We start from the raw sequence: 27132 nt of genomic DNA, 5'->3' as shown, positions 1-27132 counted from the left end.
ATTTATAGCGCAAAAAATAAAAACGGCAGAGGTGATCAAATACCATCAAAAGAAAGCTCTATTTGTGGGAAGAAAAGGACGCAAATTTCGTTTGGGTACAGCATTGTACCCGCGCAATTAGCAGTTAAAGCGATGCAGTGCCAAATTGTAAAAAGTGCTCTGGTCAGGAAGGGGGTAAATCCTTCCGGGGCTGAAGTGGTTAATTAGATTAATCTATGCTGCCATCTAGTGGCCATTTTTTTATAACTGCGCTATATTTCAACGTAGTCATTTAGAATAGCTGGTTAGATTTGGTACATGCAAGCCTTCGTACTTTCAATCCCATCAGGCCTTGCGTCAGCTTCCTCAGCTTCCCTTTTCCCTTTCACCCTGGAAACAGGCACATCTGCTGCTAAGCTCTATGCTAGCCATCCGGATCCATCTTCGGTATGTTTATTACTTGTATCTTCAGATAGATAAATAGGGAGGCACTAATTGTATGATCTTTTATTAATTGCATTTTGTTTGTATCTGTTACAGTTTTACTCTATCTTGTATCAATAAAAGTTCAAAAGGATTCTGCGCCTACCGGAATGCATTGGTATGAGAGGGGTTAACAGTGTGCCCAAATACACCTCAGTCACATGTAGTGAGGGGCATAACAGCCCTTTTAAACTGCCATACCACTTAGGTAGAAATTATCACTTCGATAGAAATTATTATGACAGATGCCTTTATCCCAATAGTTGTTCTTAATTTATAGGGATATTGGCTGGGAAAGTGCTTGCCAATTACTCAATTATGAACTAATAAAAGAGACATGGATGAAAAACAACACTTTCACACCAAGACATGCCAGAGCCATAAAGATAAATTCAACCAGTATTAAACCCAAAATAAAAAATTTTATATATTACAACTTATCAACCATTAGATGTGGCGGCTATATTAGTTTTAGTTTTTTAGGGCTTTTTCCCACAGACCTGGTGATCTGGCCAGCAACACACCACCTATATAAGAGTGTCTCCACTCTCAATGAATGAGCACAAGAGGCATATCTGGACAGTGGCATTGTCAGCCTGGGGTAGGGGAGTGTTGGATAGACTAGCAGATTTAAATACACTAACAAATTGAAGCCAAACACCAGCAAATACTGTATAAGCAGCTACAACAAACACATGTGGTAAATGGTTTGTCTCATCTCTGTAACTGCTACAGTCTCCTAAAGAGATTGTTCTTTTGAAAAAAAAAACACTGACTTACTGACAGGATCACCAAATGAAAATAAAAGACAGAAATCCTAAAAATAGAATTCTAACACAGACATCACATGTACAAATTGGTAAGCTGCAATAAAAAAAAAAGGTTTGCTTTTTGGTTTAATAGCGCTTTAAGCTCTCTGATCAAAGAAGACAATAGTATAGTAAATTTATCTCAATAATATATATATAAGTGTAACAATTGTGGGTTAAATCAATAAACCTTAATACAGAGGACTGCAGGATGATAGTTCAGATAGGCAGACAGGCAGCAAGGAAGTGATTAAAATCAATGTACCACAATACAAAGGACTGCAAGATTACAGTTTCAGACAGACAAGCAGCAAGGTGATGGTTAAAATCAATGCAGCATGATGACAGTTTCAGACAGGCAGTAAGATAGTGGTTAAAAATCAATGTATCTGTTTAAAAGTAAAAAATAGATGATGAGAGAATAAATCCACAATCTAGTGCCATGTTAAATTGCCATACCAATTATGTACAAATGTGGCCAAAAGTTTTGCGAATGACACAAATAATAATTTTCACATAGTCTGCTGGTTCAGTGTTTTTAGATCTTTTTGTCAGATGTTACTATGGTATACTAAAGTATAATTACAAGCATTTCATAAGTGTTCGAGGGGGTGATTTACAAAAGCTGAGCGGCATCAGTAGAGGCGCGCGGCGAGGCGCAATGCACGTTTCCATATTTACGACACGGTGCGCCGGCAACAGAGCTCAAATTCCCCACTTACTATAGTGATCTCAGTGCACAGAAGAATGCAATCTGTGTGCCACTATGTACATGGCGCATGGCATCTCCAATTCAATATTAACCTCCCTGGTGGTATAATTATTTCAGATTTTTGCGTCTGAAAGCGGTACAATTATTTTGCATAGATTTGGCGTTTTACATTGTAGGCCTGTAATTCTTAGCAATAACACACTTAGATCTGTCCACCAAGAGTCTAGTAGAGATCCTGGGTATGATGAAGTTTGAAACACAAAATCATAAATTATAATATAATAAATAAATATAAATAATTTTAAAAAATAATAATATAATAATAATAAAATACATTTCCCCACGATTCACTATCACTCAATTCTGCAAGTGTTCTAATTTACTATTGCTGTTTTCTAGCTGGTCTAAAGCCACTTTTGACGTAAAGGGACACTTTTTGGTTGCTATGGACAATCTCAAGTTTCCAGGCAGAAAGAACAGTATATATAATATAAAACTGCATGCAGGGCATGGGCCACGTAATGGGGACAAAAGGGATGTGAAATAATTTCATACAGTACTGTAATCTGTAAGATTACAGTACTGTATGTGTTATGATTTTTACATTTTCTTTAATTTGCCGCCAGGCTCCACCCCGTGCGTCGCGACGCTCGCAGGGAACGGAGCCTGGCACGGAGAGGCTTCGGAGGAGGACAGAGCCCGCAGACACCGCGGGGGGACATCGCAGGATCCTGGGGACAAGGTAAGTACACTGCACCAGGATCCTGAGATGTAATCCCGAGTGTGGCTCGGGGTTACCGCTAATGGTGCTGAAATTTAACCCCGAGCCACACTCGGGAATACCGCCAGGGAGGCTACCAGAAGATGGAGGTGCCAATATTATAGGGTGATGTGAGGAAGTTTAGTAACAACTGCCCAAGTAACAAATATGTCCAAAATAGAATGAGAAAGTAACTTTTTTAGAGAACGATTCCTGTGCCCGCAAGTACGTTTAGAACTGTGTGAGATCAATGTAAGCAGTGCGCATGCGCAAGCGGCTCTCACATGAGTTTGTTCACTGCGCGGCCAAAATCTTAGTTAATGGTAAGCAATGTACGTGCAATTGCATGGGTTGAATGGGCGCACCTCTAAACTTGACAATTTTTTTTTTACGCTGGTTCACCTTTATGTATTTTTTTAAGGAGATTTGCACACAGGTCATGTTATTATTATTATTATTATACAGTATTTATATAGCGCCAACAGTTTACGTAGCGCTTTACAACTTGAGGGTAGACAGTACAAATACAATACACTTTGATTCAGTAGGAATCAGAGGGCCCTGCTCCTTAGAGCTTACATGTTAACATGTTACGTTGCCAACATGTAACATGCACCCTGTTAAAATTATGTAAAAAGACTCTCGCTCCTCTAGCTCCTCCTAAAAGGGCATTTAACCTTCCCCCTCTAATGCATATGATTTCCTTGGGCTAGCTTTTGCTTTTAACCACTACACATCCGCGCTATGACCGAATGACGGCCTCAGCGCGGACCTGAATTCGCGGGAGGCCGTCATATGACGGCCTCCCCTGTGAACGCTCCCTGCGCGCACCCTGCAGGGCGCGCGCCGAGTGCGCTGTGATCACAGAGTCACTGAGACTCGGCTGATCACCGATCCAAGAAAGTGGCCGGTCCTGGCCCCTTACCATGTGATCAGCTGTCAGCCAATGACAGCTGATCACATGATGTAAACAAAAGATCGGTAATCGTTTTTTTTTTTACTCACGCTTACAGCGTGAGTAGAAAAAAAAGCCGATCACCGGCTCGGATGTGAGGGACATCGGTCCCCAAGTAAAAGAGGCACATCTGCCTCATCAGTGCCACCTAATAGTGCCATATAACAGTGCCCATAGTGCTACCTAACAGTGCCCACAGTGCCACCTAACAGTGCCCACAAGTGCCACCTATCAATGCCAACAAGTGCCACCTATCAATGCCCACAAGTGCCACCTATAAATGCCCACCTGCAGTGCCAATCAGTGCCACCTGGCAGTGCTGCCCATCACTGCCACCCATCAGTGCCCATCACTGCCACCCATCAGTGCCCATCACTGCCGCCTATCAGTGCCCATCACTGCCGCCTCATCAGCGTACATCAATGAAGGAGAAAAATGACCCGTTTTAAATTTTTTATAACAAAATATAGAAAAATAAATTTTTTTTTTTTTTTTAAATTCAGGTTTTTACATTTTTTTAACAAAAAGTAAAAACTGCAGAGGTGATCAAATACCACCAAAAGAAAGCTCTATTTGTGGTGAAAAAATGATAAAAATTTCATTTGGGTACAGTGTTGTATGACCGCGCAATTGTCATTCAAAGTGCGTCAGCGCTGAAAGCTGAAAATTGGTCTGGATAGGAGGGGGGTTTAAGTGCCCTGTAAGCAAGTGGTTAAAGGGGAACTCCACACTCCATTCTCCAATGCTCTTGTCTCCCCCTCTAATCCCTTGGATTTCCACGGGCTAGCTTTTGCTTTTGGCTCAGCCCAATACCGACCACAAAGCACCTTGTACCCACTAGTTTAAAGGGGCTTTCCACATTCCATAAAGCCCCCTGTCTGCAGCCCCCCACAACCCCAGCCTAGTGTTGTGTGGAAGAGGCCCTTGTCCCCCTGAATATGGGAACAAGGTGGTTGACTTTTGGGGTGCCCAAGCCCCTCCTGCCCCCAAACATCCACCACCCTTTCATGGGCTGGCTTGCTGTGTGTTTGGCTAGGGGTTTGTTAGTGTGTGGGGGGGCACAATATTATTTTAGTTTGGGGTGGTATTTTTCACATGGGGGTTCTCATTTTAAGCCTTAACAGACCCAAATGGCCTTGTATGTATTGGGGGGGGGGGGGGCATTTTGGATACATGCTACAGATGCACCACTTTACAGGCAGAGTAACCCCCCCCCCCTTTTAAGCAATTGTGCATTTTTAAAGGCACGTCTCCTTGTTTCGTTTTTGGGGTTGTCCAAATTGGTGACATTGATATATGCCCCTCAGGGTGGGACCTGGGCCCCCATACCCATTTTAAGTCCAATAACTAGAATATAAGCCAGCCAAGTGGGGACTAGCAAAATTAACAGGTCAGTTTCTATAGACTGCAATTGTATTTGTTGTATAACTTTTGCCCATGTTAGGATTTTTGTTTGCTCCCCTGGACCGGGGAGTGTTTGTCCCTTCTGTAATTTTGTAGCATGCTGGATGATGTGCTTAATTTTGGACAGGGGGGTTGCTTATTTTGTGCTAGCTGCATTTGGGTTGGTCTGGGCATGCTCAGGGACTTTGTTTTTTTTACTATGGCTTTTAGTGTGTGAAATGCATTTGGGTTTGTCTGGGCATGCTCAGGGACTTTCGTTTTTTGCTGCGGCTTTTGGTGTGTGAAATGCATTTGGGTTGGTCTGGGCATGCTCAGGGACTTTGTTTTTTTTGTGCTTTTTGTGTGTGAACAGCACTTGGATTTTTCTGGGCATACTCAGAGAGTGTGTTTTTTGGGTTAGTAATTTAAGGACATCCTTAACAGGTGTACCCACTTTCAAGTAATGTCTCTACAATGGGTGAACTTGCATTTTGTGTGTTTCATGGACTGTGTATGAGTTTTCAATTGCCTCATTAGCACACAAACCTATGTTATATAAAGCTTGCAGATAGCATTCTTTACCTTGCCCTGGAAAGAGGCCAGATTACTTGATGGTGTGTGTGGCAAGAGAATACATTTGCGTGTCCTTATAGAGTTTGTAACACATGTTTTTTCTCTTTGTATTTTGTTTTAGAGCAAGTATTTTTTACTTTTGTTTCTTTTTTTTGGGGGAGGGGATATTTTTCCCTGAATTATTTTTCCCTGAAATATTTTTGATGTTGTCAATTTGTGTTGTTTGTAGGTTGTTTGTTTTACTTTGATTTAATTGTCTGTGCTGCATTATTTTGCTAAATCTTCCTCAAGAAGTTGTGACTAATAAATGTTTAAATCCTTAAGAGACTGTCCGTTTGTGGGCCCAGTCCTTTTAACTCCTGTTAATTTCCTCTGCAAAATGGTCAGACCTCAAAACCATACTTTGTTAGTGTCTCAAATTAACATACAAGTGATTTTTGCTTTCCTTGCTCTTTTCCAAGTCCTGTTTTTGTTGACCAATAAAATTTGTAGCAAATTTTTATGTTTTATGAGTTTTGTTTAATAATTTGTTTTGCAGATGCATGCTCAACCCAAGTAATGCATTTTACACCCCCCCTAAACAATTTTCATGCAACAGATTTCCCAGCTAAAGCTTAACTAGGCTGATTGGCATGGCAAAACAAAAAAAGTATGATTTGTCTAAAAGCTACTTTCCTGGTGCCTTCATGGCAGCATACACATGGTTTGTGGGTATGCTGCCATGGATAGGCACCAGGAAAGGAAAATTACATGTCCCCCCGACAGGACATGTTTTGGGAATTTATCTTAGCTAAAATAGCTGTCCAAAATACCAAGCCATTGACTCTGATTTAAAGCACCTGTGCAAGATGAAGGAAAACCTACAAACATGGCCTGTTGGGGGTACTTGAGGACAGGGTTGAGAACCACTGATTTAGATCACTGATCTAAAATCTAGCTCAAGACAATCCTATTCTAATTGTGGGCATTTGAGGGAAATCAAGTGAGTGTTAGAACCCCTGCTTGTCTTTTTTAGGTTGGGCTTTGTGTCCCTTTTCTGAAGATTGGCTTCACTTCCTGTCATAGCCAAACAGGAAATGAGGGTAAAACCTTACCAATGTCTTTCCTTGGAGACACACAAGTCAATCTAACTAGTGTCCCCATTGGGCAAATTGCACTCTAGCACTTTGTTGTGTACACCCCAAATGCTGTTTTTTTATTCTCCTTACATGTCCCCCTCGGATCTCCAGCAACTGCCCTTCCAAGTGCACTCGTAGTGCAAAGTCCAAGATAACTAATAATTTGGGGTGTACACAGCAAAATGCTATGTGACAGAAAGTAAATAAATTTGAAGAAGAAACTGGCAAAATTTGGGAGGTGTCTTCAGGGGTGCAGACATCCCCAGAAACTGACAAGACTTCTTATCCCTCTGCACTCTATCCTCAAGCAAAAATAAGAAAGGATTTAATTTAGTTTAACTTTGCAAAGACACATCCCTAAGTTCAACTGTGATGCATGTCAATGGCCCATGTAGACCTTGTTTAATAGAAAACACCAGTTGCCTTTCATTAGAAACCTTCGTTCGTCCAGTCCTGGAAATCTGCTTTACTATTAATTTCCATAAAAATTGGGTTTCTGCAGCTAGATGCGCCAAATGCATCTAGATGCACGACCGCTGTGTATGTGAGATGCGCAACTGCTGTGTGCGCGGAGGTATGTACCTAGGGTTGCCACCTGTCCAGAATTCACCTGGACAGTTCGGGTTTGGAAAATTTACTATGTGGCTGGGCGGCCCTCAATGTAATACAGCACCTCATCCCAAAATTTGAAAATCAAACCGGAAGAAAGGGAATACAGGGATTATGACGGTGCCAGGAAGAACACAGTATATTCAAATTTTTTTTTTAAAAAGTAATTTTTATTAATACACAGAAGTTGTAAAAAATAAACAAATAGAATCACAAGAACATGGTGTGCATAAATGCTAAAAACATATCTGTAGCGAGCTTCACGTCACTTGGCCTCAGAGATGTAACGGCCAATGCAGTGGGTAGGTATTTTAAGTGTCCGACATGTTTCGCCAGTATTGGCTTCCTCAGGGATAGATTATTAATACCTAAAGCGCTACAGTAATTCTATAGAAAGAAATATAACAATCAGTATACATACTAGGACAAATGATACATTAAATGCAAAAAGGATATCAAAGATCTAAACATACACATGTTTGCGAGCCGTCAGTGTGGACCAACCCCCACCACCAACCAAAAGGCGCCAAGGAGACTTCCCCACACATACACCAGATAGCCAAAAGCCCCCAACCAGACATTCTAAAGATGGAAATAAAGTACCTGCAAGTCACCATAAGGGTGCCACACACCTCCAGGGCTAAGCTTCCAGCATAGATCACAGTAGGTAGCTGCAGGGAGCAATAGGAAGGGCCTGGCCAAATATGTGTCTAAAAAGTATAATTATTTGTAAATGAATTCATTATCATAATTTCTAAAGGGGTCAAATAACCCCCATTAGTTAATGGATAAAGAAAATATATAGGACTAACATAGTCTCTAATTAATTTACTTACAAAGGAATACTCTTTAAAATGAATAGCAGGACACCGATAAATCCCTGGTGTTGAAAAAAACTTTTTTCTTTCAACAGCAGCAGAAAACGTATCTCTATAAGTTAGATAAAGAAAGGGGAGAGAATTTAATGATATTGTGAAATTGTCTGAGGGATAATGTGATTGCAAATTGCACTTTAGCCTATGAGTAAATGGATTAGGCCAACAATGGACAAAGTAAGTTTGACACTTACCACTAAATAAGTGTAGAGTGAGATGCTGGGCTAAGAGAAAGCCTACAGCCAGTTGCAACGCCAAATAAGATAAGCTAGAGGACAAAGGATAATGTCAGCAAAGAATAAATCTGTTCATACCCCAAATATACATGGTCCATGAAGATGCCTACCAGATCAGATGGCGATAAGTACGTCGGTGTCCTGTAACATCCCTGGCGTGTGTACTGGCCTGGGATGCCGGCGTTCTTATGCCCCCCACACACGTGCGGCGTCTGACGTCACCGTCTGACGTCACCGCTCCCTGCAGCTACCTACTGTAAACTATGCTGGAAGCTTAGCCCTGGAGGTGTGTGGCACCCTTATGGTGACTTGCAGGTACTTTATTTCCATCTTTAGAATGTCTGGTTGGGGGCTTTTGGCTATCTGGTGTATGTGTGGGGAAGTCTCCTTGGCGCCTTTTGGTTGGTGGTGGGGGTTGGTCCACACTGACGGCTCGCAAACATGTGTATGTTTAGATCTTTGATATCCTTTTTGCATTTAATGTATCATTTGTCCTAGTATGTATACTGATTGTTATATTTCTTTCTATAGAATTACTGTAGCGCTTTAGGTATTAATAATCTATCCCTGAGGAAGCCAATACTGGCGAAACATGTCGGACACTTAAAATACCTACCCACTGCATTGGCCGTTACATCTCTGAGGCCAAGTGACGTGAAGCTCGCTACAGATATGTTTTTAGCATTTATGCACACCATGTCCTTGTGATTCTATTTGTTTATTTTTTACAACTTCTGTGTATTAATAAAAATTACTTTTTTAAAAAAAATTTTGAATATACTGTGTTCTTCCTGGCACCGTCATAATCCCTGTATTCCCTTTCTTCCGGTTTGAGTTCGGGTTTGGAATCATGTGTCCGGGTTTCAAACTGCCTGAAACCCGGACACATTATTCAGACTGGACTTTTGCTTCCCAGCAGGGTTGCTGGCTGCAGTTGTCTGTTACACTCTCTTTCACACTGCCCAAAGCCAGCACTAACAATTCGCCCCCCCCTCCACACACACACACAGACAGGAGAGAAGAGAGGGCTCAATCTGCTCCTCTCCGTCCCACCCTTACCCCTCTGTGTCTGCCCACACTCTAATCCCCAGCACTGTGCCTCAGAAAAGGAAAGTGGGGGCTGGAAATCTGAAGTCCAGCAGCCTCAGATACATCTGGATGAGAGGTGCTGACTGCCAAGGGGTTAGTGAGCTCACCATCCTTCTCCCTCCTGCCTCTGAGTAAGTACACTAAGGTAAATTAGGGTTCTCAGAGCACCCCTTACATCAGAGTTCCCCTTTATACCAGAAGCCACAGTGTTCCCTCTTACATCAGAGTTCTCAGTGTTCCCCCTTATATCTGGGTTCCCAGAGCATCCCTTATGTTAGAGTCCCCAGAGTTCTTCCTTACATCAGACACTGCAGAGTCTCCCCTTACAGTGTAAGGGAACTATTCGAGTTTGGATGTAAAAGGGGAACTTTGTGGATTCGTATGTAAAAGGGGAACTCTGCGGATTCAGATGTAAAAGGGAGTTCTGTGGATTCATATGTAAAAGGGGAACTCTGCGGATTCAGATGTAAAAGGAGAGTTCTGTGGACTGTGTTGTAAAAGAGGAACACGTGATTAACTTCATATGATTAGAAATGTTATTTAATTGCTAAACATATGTATAGTTTATACATTTATACTATAAAAAAAAATCAATCGCTGTGCGCCGCTAATGTGTTCGGGTTTTACTTGAAGAAAAGGTGGCAACCCTATATGTACCTATGGCCAGTGGCGTAACTAGAACCTTCAGGGCCCCGGTGCAAGAAATCATGAAGGGCCCCCCTGACCCCCAGCTGGGGCCCTTCCCTCCGAGCCGATGGCGTAAATGCCATGGCCCGGTCGCAAGTGTGATGTTTGTGACCCTGGTAGTTCTGCCACTGGCGTCTGTTTTTTTAATTTTTATTGTATTTTTCTACCATTTATTTATTATTTTACAATATTATTTTATAAAAAATACTTTAATATTTTTTTTAAGAGTTGGGTGGCTTTGGTGAGATATCAGGGGTCTAAGCAGACCTCTGATGTTTCACCTTTGAGAACGAGAAAGGAGATTGAGAGCACAGCCTCAGCTGCACAGAATGAATGGACAGGAATAGCTCTGTATAGAGCTGCCTCTTTATTCGCAAACTGAAGCATAGTAAATACAGTTTACTATGTTTCAGTTATGAATGGATTGAGTCCGTGATCGGTATGGATCACTGACTCTCCATGCAGATACCCTACAGCAGCTGGCAGGAGAGGGGAGGGGGGAACTCTGCTGAGCTGTGGGGACAAGGGGAGGGGCCAGGAGAGAGCGGGGGGGCAGGAAAAAGTTCAGGGGGGCTGGAGAGCACACGGGGGGCAGCAGAAAAAAGCTGCATAGGAGGCGTGGTGGGTGCAACTGCATAAAGAGGAACTGATCTTTCCATTTCCCCCACTTCTCATCTCCTTTCAGCAGCTGCAGGAGGAGAATGGAGAGATCAGTTTCTCTGTATCAGTGTTTCTCAACATTTCTTCAACATTTACTCAAGGTGCAACACATTGCCTCTTCGCTGCCTGTCAAATGCCTCTGAAAAGCGATCTGCATCGCTTTTCAGAGGAATGGTATTTTCTTGTTGGTATTATGAACCCACCCTAAAAAAATCTGTTCTGATCGTAAAGAAAAAGGGGGTCAGAATTACAAGTAATGTGTATACATACACGCATGTAAACACACACGTACGCAAATACACACATATACATATAAATACATGCACACACATAAACGCACACGCATAAACGCACACACATGAGCAAACACACAAACATGCGCACACATATAACTCTATACACATGCACACACATACATATAACTCTATACACATGCGCACACACATATAACTCTATACACATGCGCGCACACATATAACTCTATACACATGCGCACACACATATAACTCTATACACATGCGCACACACATATAACTCTATACACATGCGCACACACATATAACTTTATACACATGCACACACATGCGCACACACATATAACTCTATACACATGCACACACACACACACATATAACTCTATACACATGCACACACATTCTCACACACACACACACACATATAACTCTATACACATGCACACAAATGCGCACACACATGTAAACATACACATGCACACATACACATGCACACAAATAAATGCACACACACATATAAAACACACACATATAAAACACAAACATGCAGACACACACATATAAGCACACACACATGCAGACAAACATATATAGATCGCCTTTTTAAAAATCTGCAGCTGCAGCTCTGTACCTTAAACTCTCCATGCCGGGTACTGCACTGTAGGGGGAGGCAGAGAGCACAGGACACAGTGTGCTAGACACATCTCACTGAGGTGTCCGTTTATGAAGCAGTGATCAGCGGTGATCCCGAGGATCACCGCTGATCACAGTCCATAAACAGTTTATGAAACAGTGATAATCGGGGGAGAACATGTTTGAACTTGTTCTCCCGCCGATTATCTCTACACGCGGAGAATTCTCATGAATGACACAGTAAGGGCCAGTTTATGAAGCGGTGATCTCACCGCTTCACTGGCGATCTGAGTCAGAATTCACACTCCCAGGTTCACCAGCTCAGAGGTGGTGAATCGGGGAGTGAAGAGGAAATCTCGGGGGATCTGAGGGGGAAGGAGGAAGATTTTTAACTTCCTTATGCCTCGTTCAGACCCCCCAACACTGTAAGCATGTCCCCCTGTCATATTTATGTGTATACATATATATACATATATACATATAATGTGTATATGTATATATATATAATGTGTGTGTATATACATGTATATATAATGTGTGTGTGTGTATACATATGTATATAATGTAGGGGGACTCATTATTTTATTAACATTAATCGTCCGTGTATTGAGCGGTGATAATTTATCACCGCTTAATAAACTGACATCTCTGTATTTCTGGTGCTGTAATCTCTTAAAGTCTCACGAGATTCCAGTATCAGGAGCCTTTCTCCACTGTTTGAAGCATTTGTAGATCTCTTCACTCCTCCAAAGGTGAAGCGATCTACAAAGCTTCATAAACAGGCACACAGAGGAGAAAGATCTTCAAATAGATTTCACTGCTTCATAAACGGACACCTTACTTTTACTTTGTGACCGAGCTCCTGCACTGCCGAATGATTTACGCATCGGCTGCGGATCAGGGAGCTCGGTCCCATATGCAGCCAGCGCTCGGGGAAAGGGGGGCACACGGGCCCCCACGGGCCCCCTGCAGCATGGGGCCCAGTCTCAGTGGCGACTTTTGCAACCCCTATACTTCCGCCCCTGCCTATGGCGCATATCTGGTTCCGGAACAGGCGGAATGACATCACGCCCCTACTGGAAGCTGCTTGTCTTTCTGTGAATTTCTTCCCACCACAATTCCGCTCACTGTTTTCTGAGGGAGAGATGATCCTTATTTGCAAATTAAGATAATTTTTTTATGTATTTTTACATGGGGTGGTGTTTGTGTGGGTCATGTTTGTATGTCTAAGTGATTTGGCCTCAAAACACACACCTACTTCCTGTGTACAGATTCACTTCCGGACCAATGTATATTGCTTCCTGCTTCACTGTGTGTGTGTATATAGATAGATAGATCTATAGATGTAGGTTCTTGTGTCCACCAGCAGAGATAAGTTGGGTAGATGCCACACTCCCAAATTTTGGAGGCATAATAATGGTCTAGCACAGGTGTCTTCAAACTACAGCCCTCCAGTTGTTCAGGGACTACAGTTCCCATCATGCCTAGTCATGTCTGTGAATATGAGAGTTTTACAATGCCTCATGGAATGTGTACTTCCGCAACAGCTGGAGAGCCGTAGTTTGAAGATTCTTGATCACTCTAGCATGTCTTGAAAAAAGGTGGTTTCTCATGTGCCTTGTATAATGTCCAAGAAATATCGTTTGGAAAATACAAGTGGGTCATGGCACATCTACATTTCAAATTTGGCACTTAAGATGGTCATGCACTATGCAATCTGATTGGCCAATCTCTGTACAACTCGATATTTAGGCAAAATAGGTAATAGGAAGACACACTTGAACAATTAATTTAAAATTTAGGAAATCAAACAGGCTCTTGCACTAAATCTAATTTTTTTAAGATCTAACTGATTGCAGTGTATGGTCACCTTTAAAGATCAAGAGATGAAAAAATTTATTTATTGGGTTTAGAAACTCTTCTCTGTTCTTTGTAATGTATTGAAAGATTTGGGTAAAAAAAGAACATAACACATTTCAAAGATATATTAGAAGTGATAGGAATGAGATTAGCATCTAAAGGGTTAATTAACTGAGAACACCTACTAATTGCCTAACAAGACACATCCAATTAGATGAAATTAACCAATTGTATTGGGCATGCACTGTTATCAATGAGAAAACCGCAGTTACCCTAGCACCAGTTGCAGTTTACATATGCGGGTATTTATAATCACTATTTGCGCTTAAATGTGCGCCTGTTCGTACGTTCGGTTAATGACTTTTCCAGCGCACCATTTAATGTATGAACTGGTGCAGTGCCTTCTTCTTAGTAAATGAGGCTTTTATTGACAATCACATTAAAGTGTTACTAAACCCAAAAACGTTTTTTACCTTAATGCATTGTTTCACGCCATTTTCATGGCAAAGAGGGACTTTGCAATTAATTGCAATTCCTCTGATAATTCTTCATAACATTCTGGAGTATATGCAAGTTGCCATCATAAAAACTGAGGCAGCAGACTTTGTGAAAATTAATATTTGTGTGATTCTCAAAACTTTTGGCCAGGGATATAGACATTATAATGGCATTTAAATCCATTGGCAGGGAGTGATATGTACAGTAACATGAGCTACAGTTGTACTGACCTGAGCTCTGCATTATATATTCGTTAAGAGAATAAGATCTGACATTATCTCACCTTGTGTTCCTTCCACATAATATTTCTTCCCAACTACCTCTTGAATGGTGGCGACCATATCCTTTGAAATTGTGTTTAAGTCTCTAAAACTGTCTATCTTAAAGGCAAGTTGAGGAGATGCTGCCATTGCTTGCATTTCATCTAAAGAAGCTTCTTTTACTCCAACTGTAATAATTTGAACGTCGTACTGTTTTAGAAGAGAAATTGCTGAATTTACATCGTCATCGGAGGATCCAGATGTGATCACAAGAAGAACGTGTGGGTACTTTGATTTGTCTCTTCCATTAAAAAAAAAGACTTTATGGAGCTTCCGGAGGGCATAACCAGTCATTAATGACCCACCTTGAAACAAAAACTTATTTTTTATATAATTTATCATTAGGTTTCTTGTCTTGAAATCTGACAGAGAGAAACCGATGTCAATGTCTTTATTATACTGTATCAGGCCAATACGATAGAAATCAGCACCTATTTGCAATTGACTAATTATTTTTGATACATACGATTTCAGCTGGTTGAACATTTTTATTCCCATATTGTCTGAACTATCCAATAGGAATATAAGATCTCCATATTTTGGATTTTCTGCAATCATAAAAAACGCAGTGTGAGAAGTGAAGTAAAGTATTTAATAGTGATTCAGTGATTATCAGATTTTTATGTTACCTGTGTCCTGAGCAGACGATAGCTGCAGCCAGCAAAGTATCACAAGCAGTCCAGAGACAAGTTTCATTTTTAAAGCCCAAGACTTTTGTCAATATTGAAAGCTTGAATTAGAAAAAAACAACATGGAATAAGTTGACTCAAAACAGTTCCATCAATATTATGGTAATTGTACATTTACTCTGTATTGGAGGAAGAATAAAGAAAGAATTTGTAAAAGGAGTGAAATCACAAACTTCTGTATTTGCATATCTGTGATTTTGTTGGGAAATCATAGGTACTATAGGGTTGATTTACTAAAATGTGAGAGTGAAAATCTGGTGCAGCTTTGCATAGAAACCAATCAGCTTCCAGGTTTTTATTTGTCAAAGCTTAATTGAACAAGTTGAAGTTAGCAGCTGATTGGTTTCTATGCAGAGCTGCACTCTCAGTTTTAGTAAAGCAACCACTATATGTCTATTAAAGTATGCAACAACAAAGTAAATGTTTGCCAATTTGCACAGTTAAGCATGAACTGACCAGAGAGGAATTACTTCAACACAATTGATCAGCTTGAACATGTATTACAATATATGTGAACCAAATCCCTGCTTATGCATACGTTTGCTACAAATTTGTAAGGTTGTAGAGCAATATGCAAAGGGTAATTCAGAATTGTCAATGTTAACATGGGGGTCACTCTCTTTTAGCACCTGGTGTGTTATATATATGTAAGCTATTTGATTTGAGCCCAGACATCTCTTTCTCATCTCTATTTCTATTCCCCAAAATGGTGTGGCAGGCTAACATTTAATTCTCAGGTTTGGATACTCGATGTGTGGTGGACAAAAACAGTTAGGGAGTGTTAGGCAGTATAGGCACCTGAAAAAGTAAGCAGCACATTCCTCAAATTAAAAATGTGGTAAAACATCCGTGCTACTATGGGTGGTGTGATGGGTAAATAAATAAATGCTTAACACCAATTGTGTTCCCACATATAAAAAAATCTAAAATCAAAGAAATGTGAAGCACTACCTATCCTGCTAGCTCAAATAATTAAATATTATGCAAACACTTGTTAAATATTAATGAAACAAACAAATATAAACGTGACAATATTGGTGATGACCCCTCAAAGGTCAACAAAAAAACAAAAAAAGGCAGTTATAGTTTATAGTGATGTAGCACCCTGGTCTTAAACAGGGCTGCTCATGAATTTAGTTTTCTAAGTGGTAACTAGCCTGGCTAATTGTTAGGGTGATACACTGACTTTTTCTCTAAACCAGAATTTGGTGCACCTCTCTCTTCTGTCACTAGGTGGCATTAGAAGGACAAGGGCATAGTGAATTCAGGTTAAGAGTGGATAGGTTGCCTCAGCCAATTGGTAGAAGTCTCTTTGGCCCATGGCCTGATGGGAGAGCCTATTTATTCAGGAGGAGTCAGGTGACCAGGGTTCTGTGCCACCTGGACGGCTGCCTGGGTAGACGCGTGTTGTATTGCTCCCGGTTGCTAGGCCAGAAGCTTGAGGCCTCTCTGGGAGCACCTGGCTACTAAGCTGTCTAAATCTTATCCAGGACTGTAAGAAGCAGCGCGGGGTTGGGGCTTCAGGTCGGGAGCCTAACCAAGTTGCAGAGGTTCAGCTGAATGGGGAACCGAATGTTGCCAGGGGTAAAGGAGAAGCAGTTTCCTTAAGGGAAGACCACTCCTGTTACCAGAGGCAAGTGAGGATCAAGGTCAGAGGTAAAGGGGAAACAGTTACCACCAATGGACAACCACTCCTGTTATCAGAGGCCAGTGCATGAAGTCTGAAGAAGTACCAGAGCAGCCTTTTTCACTAACCGGGGATGGTGATGAAGTGGACAAGCTTCAGCAGAGTCAAGTCAGGGACCCAGTGGGTAGCGTGGGTGAAGCTTGAGGATTATACAGCGAGTTAGCTGTGGAAGAGCTCAGTGGATCCAGCGGTGGCTGGGATCTCGGAAGTCTAGTAAGAGACTGGGAGCTCAGTGTGAAGACCTCCAGTAGGATACTGTCAGATGTGAGATGTGAGAGAAGATCTACAACGGGATACTGTGAGTTACCTGTGCAGATCTATATTGACTGTTGAAAGTTCAGTTATAGGAGACAGCAGTTCTACAAATACAGTGTGCTGCATCCAGCTTAAAGGCTCTCTACCCGTATAGCTGTCTGCCTATTACCAGTTCATTTTAAGAGACAATGGAATCTCTTTTGTTGCATTAAAAAAGTGACTGGCGCCCATGTTTCTAACTTGCATTACACCCACCAGGCCCAGTGACCTGCACCCTGAGGAGGAATGTCAGCTGCCCCTGACTCTGGAGGTCACCTTCAGGCCTCTGGAGGGTGGGGGCCCAGCTACAGTGACATATCGCACTTGTGAACCATTTTAGACGGTTGTGCTCATAAGTTTACATACCCTTGCAGAATTTATGATTTCTTGGCCATTTTTCATAGAATATGAATGATAACACAAAAACTGTTCTTTCACTCATAGTTAGTGTTTGGCTGAAGCCATTTATTATCAATCAACTGTGTTTACTCTTTTTAAATTCATAACAGAAATTACCCATATGACCCTGATCAAAAGTTTACATACCCAGTTCTTAATACCGTGTATTACCCCCTTCAACATCAATGACAGCTTGAAGTCTTTTGTGGTATTTGCGGATGAGGCTCTTTATCTTCTCAGATGGTAAAGCTGCCCATTCTTGGCAAAAAGCTTCCAGTTCCTGTAAATTCTTGGGCTGTCTTGCATGAACTGCATGACTCAAAAGTAACATGCAGTTGAAATAACCATAACAACTCAGCAATCCTAAATGGTTACTGTAAATAGTCCTTATAGAAAAGTGATCATAAAAATCAGTCCATTCACTTAGTGCACATGCTCATACACTCTCCGTGAATAAGCAGAAATCCAATAATAAACTTCAGTGTAAAACCTGTGTTTCTCTCTCACGAAAAAAAAGCCAAACAAACCCAAAAATACCCTCCACCGGTCACATTATGCGCTCACCTCCAGGGTACCTCCCAGGGGTCTACAATGGCATTCCGCTTACAGGTGGCTGGCTGCATTCCTGGTGATTCTTGGACTTTTTCCCTGAGACTGTGTGCATCATACACATATGCCATAAGAGCAGGAAAAAACTAACATGGTATTGAACTGTATAAAAATGGGTCTTTCTTAAAAAAAAAAAAAATCACACTCACATTTATAGGTGCACTAGCTCTGGTGTCTGATATATGTGTATCTCTGCATAAACAAAATGCCTGGAACATATCAAACAGAGAGACAGAGGCGGTTGGGAGCTATCGGTAAAGAACCATATCACAAAAACGAAAATAAAAACCTGATTTTACTCAACCATTCCTAATAATACAAATTATGTATCAACTCGCTGGATCAATTAGAATCATTTATGTATTTTTATTGTTATCAAAAGGAATTGCAACATATAAAATGGTACCCCATATGACATACTAAGATCGGTGCATATACCTCAACAACCCGTTGTCCTAAACGGACTATATGGACAGGCCACTATTGTTACTTGTTTGTCTGATTGATCTCACAGTGAGATGGAAGTTTCCCGGGCAATAGCTATTCGGAGTAATTACTTTCGTATACAACCCCAAATGGATCATCACAAATAGGTCTATATACAGTGGTGACGGAAAGTATTCAGACCCCTTAAATTTTTCACTCTTTGTTATATTGCAGCCATTTGCTAAAATCATTTAAGTTCATTTTTTTCCTCATTAATGTACACACAGCACCTCATATTGACAGAAAAACACAGAATTGTTGACATTTTTGCAGATTTATTAAAAAAGAAAAACTGAAATATCACATGGTCCTAAGTATTCAGACCCTTTGCTCAGTATTTAATAGAAGCACCTTTTTGATCTAATACAGCCATGAGTCTTTTTGGGAAAGATGCAACAAGTTTTTCACACCTGGATTTGGGGATCCTCTGCCATTCCTCCTTGCAGATCCTCTCCAGTTCTGTCAGGTTGGATGTTGGACGTTGGTGGACAGCCATTTTTAGGTCTCTCCAGAGATGCTCATTTGGATTTAAGTCAGGGCTCTGGCTGGGTCATTCAAGAACAGTCACGGAGTTGTTGTGAAGCCACTCCTTCGTTATTTTAGCTGTGTGCTTAGGGTCATTATCTTGTTGGAAGATAAACCTTCGGCCCAGTGTGAGGTCCTGAGCTTTCTGGAGAAGGTTCTCGTCCAGGTTATCCCTGGACTTGGCCGAATTCATCTTTCCCTCAATTGCAACCAGTCATCCTGTCCCTGCAGATGAAAGACACCCCCACAGCATGATGCTGCCACCACCATGCTTCACTGTTGGGACTGTATTGGACAGGTGATGAGCAGTGCCTGGTTTTCTCCACACATACCGCTTAGAATTAGGGCAAAAAGTTCTATCTTGGTCTCATTAGACCAGAGAATCTTATTTCTCACCACCTTGGAGTCCTTCAGGTGTTTTTTGCAAACGCCATGCAGTCTTTCATGTGTCTTGCATTGAGGAGAGGCTTCCTGCAGGCCACTTTGCCATAAAGCCCCGACTGGTGGAGGGCTGCAGTGATGGTTGACTTTCTACAACTTTCTCCCATCTCCCGACTGCATCTCTGGAGCTCAGCCACCGTGATCTTTGGGTTCTTCTTTACCTCTCTCACCAAGGCTCTTCTCCCCCAATAGCTCAGTTTGGCTGGAGGCCACTGTGCTCTTAGGAACCTTAAGTGCAGCAGACATTTTTTGTAATCTTGGCCAGATCTGTGCCTTGCCACAATTCTGTCTCTGAGCTCTTCAGGCGGTTCCTTTGACCTCATGATTCTCATTTGCTCTGACATGCACTGTGAGCTGTAAGGTCTTATAAAGACAGGTGTGTGGCTTTCCTAATCAAGTCCAAGCAGTATAATCAAACACAGCTGCACTCAAATGAAAGTGTAGAACCATCTCAAGGATGATCATAAGAAATGGACAGCACCTGAGTTAAATATATGAGTGTCACAGCAAAGGGTATTAATACTTAGGAGCATGTGATATTTCACTTTTTCTTTTTAAATAAATCTGCAAAAATATCAATAATTCTGTGTTTTTCTGTCAATATGGGGTGCTGTGTGTACATTAACGAGGAAAAAAATGAACTTAAATGATTTTAGCAAATGGCTGCAATATAACAAAGAGTGAAAAATTTAAGGCGGTCTGAATACTTTCCGTCCCCACTGTATATATTATTCCTTCATACCCTGTTGGGTCTAATATAATGTTTATGTGGATATGTGAGGTGGATATAGTTCTTTTTATATAAATGTAGTATGTCTCATGTGGTACCATTTTATATTTTGCAATTCCTTTTGAAAACAATAAAAATACATATAGTGCCTTGCAAAAGTATTCACCCCCCTTGTGTTTTATTACCTCACAACCTGGAATTAACATGGATTGTTTGAGGATTTTCTTTTATTTAATTTACAGAACATGCCCACAACTTTGAAGATGATTTTTTTTTATTGTGAAGCAAACAACAAATAGGACAAAATAAAAGAAAAAGTCAATGTGCATAACTATTCACCCCCCTAAAGTCAATACTTTGTAGAGCCACCTTTTGCGGCTTTTACAGCTCCAAGTCGCTTTGGATAAGTCTCTATGAGCTTGCCACATATTACCACTGGGATTTTTGCCCATTCCTCCTTGTAAAACTGCTCCAGCTCCTTCAAGTTGGATGGTTTGCGCTTGTGAACATAAATCTTTAAGTCTGATCACAGATTTTCTATTGGCTTGAGGTCTGGGCTTTGACTAGGCAATTCCAACACATATACATGTTTCCCTTTAAACCATTCAAGTGTTGCTTTAGCGGTGTGTTTGGGGTCATTGTCCTGCTGGAAGGTGAACCTCCGTCCTAGCCTCAAATCACACACAGAGTGGTACAGGTTTTGCTCAAGAATATCCCTGTATTTAGCACCATCAATCTTTCCCTCAACTCTGACCAGTTTCCCAGTCCCAGTTTCCCAGTCCCGACAGCTCAAAAACATCCCCACAGCATGATGCTGCCACCACCATGTTTCACGGTGGGTATGGTGTTCTTTGGGTGATGTGTTGGGTTTGCGCCAGGCATAACGTTTTCTTTGAGGGCCAAAAAGTTCAATTTTAGTCTCATCAGACCAGAGCACCTTCCTCCATACATTTTGGGAGTCTCCCACATGACTTTTCACAAACTAAAAATGTGCCATTTTGTTTTTTGCTGAAAGCAATGGCTTTCTTCTGGCCACTTTGCCATAAAGCCCAACTCTATGGAGCGTACGGCTTATTGTCGTCCTATGTACAGATACTCCAGTTTCTGCTGTGGAACTCTACAGCTCCTCCAGGGTTACCTTAGGTCTCTGTGCTGCCTCTCCGATTAATGCCCTCCTTGCCCGGTCCATGAGTTTTGGTGTACGGCCGTCTCTTGGCAGGTTTGCTGTTGTGCCATGTTCTTTCCATTTGGTTATGATAGATTTAATGGTGCTCCTAGGGATCATCAAAGATTTGGATATTTTTTTTTATAACCTAACCCTGACTTGTACTTCTCAACAACATTATCCCTTACTTGTTTGGAGAATTTCTTGGTCTTCATGGCAGTGTTTGGTTAGTGGTGCCTCTTGCTTAGGTGTTGCAGCCTCTGGGGCCTTTTAAAAATGTAAATGTAATGACAGACCATGTGACACTTAGATTGCACACAGGTGTACATCATTTCATTAATTATGTGACTTTTGAAGGTAATTGGTTGCACCAGAGCTTTTTATGGGCTTCATAACAAAGGGGGTGAATACATACGCACATGCCAATTATCAGTTTTTTATTTCGGAAAAATAGTTTTATGTATATATTTTTTTAATTTTACTTCACCAACTTGGACTATTGTGTTCTGATCCATCACATATAGTTCAGATTAAAAAAAACATTGAACTAAAGGCTGTAATGTAACAAAATAGGTAAAAAGCCAAGGGGGTGAATACTTTTGCAAGGCACTGTAAATGATACTAATTGATCCAGTAAGTTGATACATAATTGGTATTATTAGGGATGGTTGAAAATCATTTTTTTGTTTTAGTTTTTGTGTCATGTGCACTAAGTGAATGGAGTGAATTTTATGATCACTTTTCTATGAGGACTATTTACAGTATCCATTTAGGATTGCTGAGTTGTTATGGTTATTTCAGCTGCATGTTACTTTTGAGTATAAGTGTTTGCATATTAATTATTAGATCTAGCAGGATAGGTAGCACTTCACATTTCTTTGATTTTTGACATTACACAAAACAAATACAAAAAAAGGGTAGCGCTAACCAATATTCAAATGAAGTGATTATGAATAATGGTGGAAACCTCCTATACATAAATCAGCTAAACTATCTTCACAAACAACCATAAAAATGTTCAGTGTTCTGCATTTTGATTAATTCTATAAAAAAATAAAGGGGAATTGTTTACAGCAGACAGGCCAGATTAGTTAATTTATGGGTAGCCTGTAAATTTCAGCCCATTTTCAGGTTGCCGTGAAAATGACGGCTGCAGGCCGACAGTTCTACTGCACATGCGCCGTCCCAAAGCCTGCCAGGCTTGGGAAAGCTTGTCTATTTTCGTATAGACGTTCGCGTGCGCAGTGATGTGCCGCCATTGTTTTGATTGGAAGACTCTCGGCGGCGCTGCCGCCGCCAGTTTCCAGTGCCACAGTACACTGACTCAGTGACTCGTCATGTGAAGAAGATTGTAATGTAAAGGGGGCATGGGCAGGCAGAGGAGGACACACACTACTGTGGGGGGTGAAGGGGGGGCAGAGGATACTTTACCGATGTGGAGATGGAAGGAGCAGAGGAGGACACTGATGTAGGTCACGGTGGAGGAATGGAGAATAGGAAGACACTACTGTGAGGGAGCAGAAAGGAGGCAGATGTGGACACTGATGGGAAAGAGCAAGATGAAGGGGTGCAGAGGAGGACACTGCTGTGGTGGGGGGGTATATGAAGATGTAACCATGTCTCTGCAACATCTAGTGACCTTCTGTACCATGTCTTTACAGCATCCAGTGACCTCCTGTACCATGTCTCTGCAGCCTCTAGTCACCTCCTGCACCATGTCTCCGCAGATTCTAATTGCCTCCTGTATCATATCTCTGCAGCCTCTAGTCACCTCCTGTACCATGTCTCTGCAGTCTCTAGTGACCTCCTATACCATGTCTCTACAGCATCCAGTGACCTCCTGTACCATGTCTCTGCAGCCTCTAATCACCTCCTGTAGCATGTCTCTGCAGCCTCTAGTCACCTCCTGCACCATGTCTCTGCAGATTCTAATTGCCTCCTGTATCATATCTCTGCAGCCTCTAGTCACCTTCTGTACCATGTCTCTGCAGCCTCTAATCACCTCCTGTACCATGTCTCCGCAGCCTCTAATCACCTCTTCTTTTGTATCATGTCTGCTATCTCTGACCATCTCCTGTCTTTTATCATGTCTGTAGTCACCGAGGGGGTCTGGAGAGGATTCAAGAGTGGGAGCGCCACCTGGATGGGGGTCATGGGAGAAGTCAAACATGTGTGGACCAGTGCCGTCAAGCTGGAGCTGTCTGACTGAGCCCTGAACGATGCACCTGAAAAGCAGTCAGTGACAGTGCTGCCAGGCCAGTCTGAGAGAGGTCACTGATGTAAGGGGGAGTGAATACAATAATGTAAGGGGCAGAGGCATTGTTAGGGGGTGGATACTGGGGCTATAGCCCCGAATCTAGGGTCCATAGCCCCGGCAAGCCCCTGCAGAGAGATCCTGGAAAACCACCTCCCACACGCAAAGGCCAGTCTAATATTCAGCGGCTGTATATGAGAAGCTGTGCGGCTGGTTCCTGCCCACCTCCTTCATGCTGACATTGGCACTATCGATCTGTGCAGTGAGGGAGTTGGATGCCCTGGGGTCAGACAGTGCAGTAGTAAGTGGCAGCGGCAGTCTTTTATCATCTGGGTCATGGCCAGGCTTCTGTATGTTGAGTGGGCATCTGTTGTCTCTGAGCACTGCTTATAACTAAGTAGCCACGCGGCTAGCTGAAGGGGAGACCATGTTGGCTGTGGATGGGTTTTTTTTACAGGTTGGTTGTGTAAGCAGTGGTGTCACTACAGGGGTGGAGGGCTGCTGTGCTTTAAAATCTTGTGAGTCTGGTATTTTCCTGCCCCTGCCTTATGCAGCTCAAATTGTACACAGGGAGGAGTCCACTCCCCCACTGCTTTCAGAGAACAGCTGGGCTGAGTGCACAAGTGACAGATAAGAGTGTTATCTCTCCCCCCTGGCTGAGAGGCATGAGAGCAGAGAACCTGGAGCTGCATGCAGGAGTTCTGGATGCCTTTGCCTTACAGATGGTCACTTTACTCCGAGATATTTTGCCTGTTCCAGGTCTCAAAGCTCTGCATCCCTAACAAGTTTCCTGATGAAATGCTCCCCTGGGATAAGGTCAGCAAAGAGATACAGAAAGTGCCTGAGCAGAAAGGAATGCTCAGGTCCAGGACAAGGGGAGGGGGAGGGGGATCGGGGTGGTGGCACCCTGGCAGTGAACTACAGTGAACAGTAAAGTTGGGACAGAAGTGACAGCAGCAAACAGAAGAGAGCTTGGAGGAGCAGGCACTGCTGTATTCTCCCTCCTCCATCTCCCCCCCTCTAGTCAGAACAGTGCTGTATTATACGTTACTGCCCACTCTGTACTCTGCCCTCCCACTTGCCCTGCACTGTGCCCCCCCCCCCTGCCCGCTCTGCACCCACCTGCCCAGCCTGTATTGTACCCTCCTGCCCACCCTGCACTGCACCCTCCTGCCTGCCCTGCACTGTACCCTCCTGCCTGCCCTGCACTTTCCTGCCCAACCTGCACTGTACCCTCCTGCCTTCCCTGCACTGTACCCTCCTTCCCATCCTGCACTGTACCCTCCTGCCTGCCCTGCACTGTACCCTCCTGCCTGCCCTGCACTGTACCCTCCGGCGTGCCCTGCACTGTACCCTCTTGCCTTCTCTGCACTGTTCCCCTTCTGCCTGCCCTGCACTGTACTCTCCTGCCCACCCTGCACTGTACCCTGCTGCCAACCCTGTACTGCACCCTCCTGCCTGCCCTGCACTGTACCCTCCTGCCTGCCCTGCACTGTATCCTCCTGCCCACCCTGTACTGTACACTCCTGCCCACTCTGTACTGTCCCCACCTGCCCACAATGTACTGGCTTTGTGAGAAATGCTTTATATCTGGCTGTGTGAGCAATGCTTTATAATTGGCTTTGTGAGTACTGCAAAGCCAGTTATAAAGCATTTTTCACAAAGCCAGTTACAAAGTATTTCTCAATAAGCCAGATATAATGCATTTCTTAGAAAGTCAGTTATAAAAGAGTACTGCTTTATATCTGGCTTTGTGAGCAATGCTTTATAACTGGCTGTGCTATACACTGTTATACAATTCCAAAACTGTGTATAAACAATAGAAGGAAAAGAATAAACAAATAATACTGTGCAATAAATTTTAATGCAAATATTAAGAAAATGAATAGTGCTTAAAGTGCATATACTGTATTTTAACCACTTGACCACTGGGCACTTAAACCCCCTTAATAACCAGACCAATTGTCAGCTTTCGGTGCTCTCACACTTTGAATGACAATTACTCAGTCATGCAACACTGTACCCAAATGATTTTTTGTCCTTTTTTCACACAAATAGAGCTTTCTTTTGGTGGTATTTAATCACCACTGGGTTCCTTATTTTTTGCGCTATAAAAGAAAAAAGACCGAAAATTCTGTAAAAAAATGCATTTTTCTTCGTTTCTGTTATAAAATTTTGCAAATTAGTAATTTTTTCTTCATATATTTTGGCCAAAATGTATACCGCTACATATCTTTGGCAAAAATAACCCAAATCGGTGGATATTATTTGGTCTTTGTGAAAGTTATAGAGTCCACAAGCTATGGTGCCAATCTCTGAAAATTGATCACACCTGAAGTACTGACGGCCTATCTCATTTGTTGAGACCCTAACATGCCAGAAAAGTACAAATACCCCCCAAATGACCCCTTTTTGGAAAGAAGACATTCCAAGGTATTTAGAAAGATGCATGATGAGTTTTTTGAAGTTGTCATTTTTTCCCACAATTCTTTGCAAAATCAAGATTTTTTTTTTCTTTTTTTTTTTTTCACAAAATTGTCATATTAGCAGGTTATTTCTCACACACAGCATATGCATACCACAAATTACACCCCAAAACACATTCTGCTATTACTCCCGAGTATGGCGATACCACATGTGTGAGACTTTTACACAGCGTGGCCACATACAGAGGCCCAACATGCAGGGGAGCACCTTCAGGCGTTCTGGAGTGCCCAGGCCAATTCTGACATTTCTCTCCTACATGTAAAAATCATAATTTATTTGCTAGAAAATTACATACAACCCCCAAAACATTATATATATATATTTTTTTAGCAAAGACCCTAGAGAATATAATGGCGGTCGTTGCAACTTTTTATCTTGCACGGTATTTGCACAGCAATTTTTCGAACACGTTTTGTTTGAAAAAAAAACAGTTTTGTGCTTTCAAAAAAAAACAAAACAGTAAAGTTAGCCCAATGTTTTTACATAATGTGAATAATGAAGTTATGCCGAGTAAATAGATACCTAACATGTCATCCTTCAAAATTGCACACGCTCGTGGAATGGCGCCAAACTTCACTACTTAAAAATCCCCATAGGAGACGCTTTAAAAAATGTTACTGGTTACATGTTGTGAGTTACAGAGGAGGTCTAGGGCCAAAATTATTGTTCTTACTCTACCGATCGCAGCGATACCTCACATGTGTGGTTTGAACACCATTTTCATATGTGCAACTTACGTATGCGTTCGCTTCTGACTGCGAGCACACGGGGACACGGGGAAATTTTTTTTTTTATTGTTCATTTTACTTTATTTATTTTAGTTTGAGGCTTTTTTCCAAAAAATAAATTTTTTGATCACTTTTATTTCTATTA

The 27132-nt window shown here is 42.0% G+C and overlaps 1 protein-coding gene across 1 annotated transcript in view; it reads right to left on the bottom strand.

The window, feature by feature from the left end:
- Nucleotides 1-27132, bottom strand: part of COL6A6 (collagen type VI alpha 6 chain) — a 418546-nt gene that overhangs the window by 253487 nt on the left and 137927 nt on the right. The window contains exons 3-4 of the mRNA XM_073630332.1: nt 15123-15223; nt 14457-15041 (exon numbers count right to left, since the gene is read on the bottom strand). Of these exons, the coding sequence (XP_073486433.1) occupies nt 14457-15041; nt 15123-15189 (652 nt within the window). The 5' untranslated portion in view covers nt 15190-15223. The remainder of the gene's footprint in view (nt 1-14456; nt 15042-15122; nt 15224-27132) is intronic.

The sequence above is a fragment of the Aquarana catesbeiana genome, linkage group LG05, assembly GCF_042186555.1.
Source record: "Aquarana catesbeiana isolate 2022-GZ linkage group LG05, ASM4218655v1, whole genome shotgun sequence".
Lineage (NCBI taxonomy): Eukaryota > Metazoa > Chordata > Amphibia > Anura > Ranidae > Aquarana > Aquarana catesbeiana.
This window is presented reverse-complemented; position numbering and strand designations above follow the sequence as displayed.